Source organism: Phyllobates terribilis, unplaced genomic scaffold (assembly GCF_046119375.1).
Source record: "Phyllobates terribilis strain yellow unplaced genomic scaffold, ASM4611937v1 Scaffold_11__3_contigs__length_659146591, whole genome shotgun sequence".
Lineage (NCBI taxonomy): Eukaryota > Metazoa > Chordata > Amphibia > Anura > Dendrobatidae > Phyllobates > Phyllobates terribilis.
In genome coordinates, this window is record NW_027362771.1 from 631,973,144 (window position 1) to 631,977,735 (window position 4,592).

At 37.3% G+C, this 4,592-nt stretch overlaps 1 protein-coding gene across 1 annotated transcript; it reads right to left on the bottom strand.

Moving 5' to 3' along the window:
- Positions 1–274: 274 nt before the first annotated feature.
- LOC141167509 (olfactory receptor 5G9-like) lies at positions 275–1,594 on the bottom strand. The gene is made up of 2 exons (XM_073654905.1): positions 1,565–1,594; positions 275–1,201 (listed from the first exon to the last, which is right to left on the bottom strand). The coding sequence occupies exons 1-2, from the start codon at positions 1,592–1,594 to the stop codon at positions 275–277; spliced, it is 957 nt and encodes a 318-aa protein (XP_073511006.1).
- Positions 1,595–4,592: the final 2,998 nt, after the last annotated feature.

The window sequence follows — 4,592 nt, forward strand, 5'->3', positions numbered from 1 at the left end:
GCATCTTTAACAGAACACATCTTTACATTTGTTTTTCCAGCAACTCAAACATTATCTCAACTCAAGAACCAAACACTCTTCTACTGTATTCTATGATAATAAGGTCAAGGCTCGACAGGAGCCGAAACATCACAATTTATCACAAACATCATTGAGAACTTGAATAATTATTTGTTGTCTTGCTCTAAAAAAATCTTCCTCATTACTCAAGAATCCTGAATTGTATAAATGTACATTATCTTCAGGCACAAACTCAGTAATACACAAAACTTCCTTAATGATTTACAAAATCAACTGTTTTCTTTATGGCTTTTTTAATGTCGGCATTTCTCAAACTGTATATAATGGGGTTAATAAATGGTGTAAAAACAGTATATAGCAGTGAAAGTATTTTGCTTATAGAAAGTGTTTGGCCTTTTGTTGGGACTATATAAACAATGAATATTGTCCCGTAATATATGGAGACCACAGTGAGGTGGGAGCTACAGGTGGAGAAGGCTTTCTGTCTACCGGTACTGGATGAGATCCTTAAGATTGCTAAAACTATATAGGTATAAGACACTACAATGATTGTGGTAGGGATTATTAATATTGGGATACTCAGTAAATAAATTTCTAAGTGAACGATGAAGGTGTCAGAGCAGGCAAGTTCTATCAGAGGAACAATATCACAGAATAAATGGTCGATTATATTTTGTCCACAAAAATTTAGCTTTGCTGTTTCTATGATGTAAATTAAAATGAAAAACCATCCAAACACCCAACAGATGACAGTCAGTATCATACAATGTCCACCCGTCATTATAGAGGTGTAACGTAAGGGATTGCAGATGGCCACATATCTGTCATAAGACATCACTGTGAGAAGAAGACATTCCAACGTTTCTGATGCTCCAAAAACATAAAGTTGAAAAATGCAGTTGTTAAAAGTAATGCTTCCACCATTGTTCAGGAGGATGTGGAGCATGTAGGGGACAATATCTGTGGGTAACAAGATGTCGTTGATGGACAGTTGTGAGATGAAGAAGTACATTGGGGTGTGGAGGTTCTTGCTGGTGTACACCAGGGTGATGATCAGGAGGTTCCCACATATTGTCCCACAATAAATGGAGAAGAGAAGAAAGAACAAAAACATTCTAAAACCTTGGCTGACTTGAAATCCTAGGAGTAAAAATTCTGTGACTGCAGTCAGATTGTTTTCCTGTGATTAGAACAAAAATTTGTGAGTCTACTGCGTGTCATTGACATGGAACACCTGAAATAAATAACCGATCCAATAGACTTACAGATGTAGTCAAATCAAACTACATACAAATAACGCACCGTCTTGATAACATCTACCCCAAACACAAGTTGTATTTCTCGACAATATACACCCCATTAAACTGCGTATTTTTATACATTGCTTCATTTGTTGACATAGAGTTATTTGCGATAAATATAAGAATGAAAAATATTTGCCTTTTTATATAATATATTTGCGTATTAAAGTTCAGCCTTTTAGAAGTAATTTGCATAATTATTTTTATGAACTAAATTTATTATTTTAATTTAAGATACTCACACTAGATATTTCTTTGCTCCTGATATTCATTTTTAGATCAATATTTCTTCCCATTCCACTCAGTTCTCTGGGGGTTTAATGATAATGTTAGGCAGCAGAGTTGTCCTCGTCCAAAGTCAAGTGAGGCTCCTTAATGCATCTTTGGATATTTATGTAGAAACAGAAGGTAAGGTACCAAGTAGAACAGCTCCCAGGAGATATTACTATTACAGACTTATGAGCCTCCATTGCTCTTGTTAATGGAAAAAGAATTAAAAATAATTATTTACCAATTTTATTCCAATGTCAATTATTTTATTCTTTAAGGTATATGGTACCAAGTCTAGCTATTAGTGATATCATTGAAGAGTTTAAAAAGTTTCACAGTATAGGGAAAAAAACAGGTTAGTAATAAAATACAAAAACAGTATACATAGGCTGTTCTATTCTTTAAGTGACAGTTATATATACAGTAGTGTTCAAAATATTAGAAGTCCAATAAGACTAACCAGATTAATCACTGTTTTTGGTATAAATTATATCACCACATGTCAGACAATTTACCAGTCAGTGCAGTAGATTGTAAGAAAACCACCAGACTCCGCATTCATGATCTGCAGGTTTCTGAGTCTGTGTACATGAATAATTAATTGTACGGGGTGAGCTCAAAATAATATCAGTGTGGAGTTCAATTAGTGAGTTTAATCATTCTGTGAAGAAACAGGTGTGAATCAGGAGGCCCTTATTTCAGGGTGAAGCCAGCACATGTTGTACATACTGTACATGCATTTCTCCTTGAAAGCCTGAGAAATATGGGTCGAGACATTGTTCAAAAGAATAGAGTACTTTGATTAAAAAGTTGATTGGAGAGGGTAAAATTTATAAATAAGTGCAAACAATGATAGGCTGTCCAGCTAACATGATCTCCAATGCTTTATAATGGAAAGCAAAACCTTAGAGACATGGAAGAAAAAAGAAGATATCATTCGAATGGATTGAAGAATAGTCAGAATGGCAAAGGCTCAACCAATGATCAGCTACAGGATGATCAAAGACAGTCTCAAAATACCTGTAAGGACTGTGACAGTTAGAAGACTCCTGTGTGAAGCTAATCTCTTAGCAAGAAGTCCCCGCAAAATAACACTGTTAAAACAATAACATGTACTGAAGCATATACCATTTGCCAAAGAACACATCAACTGGCCTAAAGAGAAATGGAGAAACATTTTATGAACTGATGAAATTAAAATTGTTCTTTTTGGTTAGAAGGGCCACAGATAGTATGTCAGATGACCCACAAACTTTGCATCCAAGCCACAGTCGACTCTGAAGACAGTAAAGCATGGTGGTGCAAGCATCATGATTTACTATGGCGCCAGACCTATTTACCGCATACTGGGGATCAGGGACCAGTTTGCATATATTAAAATACTTGAAGAGGTCATGTTGCTTTACACAGAAGAGGATATGCCCTTGAATTGGGAGTTTCAACAAGACAACAACCCTAAACACACCACTAGACGAGCAAATTATTGGTTCCAGTCCAACAAAATTGAGGTTAAGGAGTTGCCAGTCCGATCCCCGGACATTAATCCAAAAGAAAACTTGTGAGGTGACATGGCCAACAAATGTCAAAATATTGTGGGAAGTAGTCAAATAATCCTGGGCTGGAATAACAGTTGACAGATGCCAGAATTGCTTGACGCTATGCAGCATAGATGTGAAGCAGTTCTAAAAAACCTTGGGTATCCAACTAAATATTAGGTTAGTGATTCACAGGAAAGATAAATGCTCAGAAAAAAAGAACATATTTTGAGTAGAGATGAGCGTTGTTCTAGTCGAACTGTTCGCCAATCTCAAATTCGAGCTGTTTTTGGCGGTGTTCGAGCCGTTCGGCGAACACGAACGATTTGAGAAAAATTCGGCTGTTCGAGGTTATGTTCGATAACTGTTCGTGCACCAAAATCATAACTGGATTTTTTCTCAGTAATGATGAAAATTAATGTTAATACGCAGTTTGAGTGTACAGCGGGGTGGGGGGAGGGGCAGGGGATGGATCTCTGCAGGAATAATGAAGATCTCCATTTTTTTTTCTCTTTCCCGCATTTACAGTGGGGAGGTGCAATCTGTCAGCCTATCAGCAGCGCACACACGGAGCAAAGTGCTTTTTTTCACACAAGCAAGGGCATGTGTCATTGGCAGTGTATGTCACATGTCCTTGCCCTATAAGACCAAGCCATTTTCCCCGTCGCCACCATTTTCTCACTGCTGCAGCTGCGTGTTAGACGGCACCGCTGTTGCTGTGTGCGCTATACCTTGTTAATTTCAAGCCAATTTTCGCACAAATCTACAGATAGCTTGGGAGTAGGGAATAGTTGTGATTGCAGTCCTTTTAAGGACTAGGTTACAGCATTTCCTACGACTTTTATCAGGCAGGTCTGTGCTCTTAAATAGATAGATTGTGGGAGTAAAGACTAATTGTAATTGCAGTCCTTTTCAGGACTAGGTTACATCAGTTCCTATCAGTTTTTGCCAGGCAGGTCTGTGCCAGTGCTGTGCAAGTTTTTTTCACAGCATTTGGCTGAATCTAGCAAAGCTAATCCTTTTTGGCCTATTGCAGAGTGTGTTAGTCAGTGGAGTAGCCTATCTGTGTTGCAAGATATACCACCTATGTATAGAATACCAATTTTTTTACTGCACATAGTGAAGTAAAATCTTTTGGGCATAGCATCATTCGATTAGTCCATCTATACTGAACTCCATCAGGTTGCAAACTGAATATAATTTTTTTCTGCATCTAGCTCTGAAAAAATATTTGGCCTTCTAGCAGTGTGTGGGACTTGTTCTATTAGTCCATCTATACTGACCTCCATCACGCTTCAAATTCAAAATAATTTTTGTCTGCATCTAGCTCTGAAAAAATATTTAACCTTCTAGCAGTGTGTGGGACTTTCTCTATTAGTCCATCTATACTGACCTCCATCAGGTTGCAAATTAAAAATAATTTTCATCTGCATCTACCTCTGAAAAAATATTTGGGCTTCTAGCT

What these genes read in the sequence shown, in the direction of transcription:
- LOC141167509 (XM_073654905.1), bottom strand. Translation starts at nt 1,594, where the DNA reads ATGAATATCAGGAGCAAAGAAATATCTAGT. An exon ending in GGAGCAAAGAAATATCTAGT is followed by an intron (nt 1,202 to 1,564) that starts GTGAGTATCTTA and finishes TTCTAATCACAG; the next exon opens with GAAAACAATCTGACTGCAGT.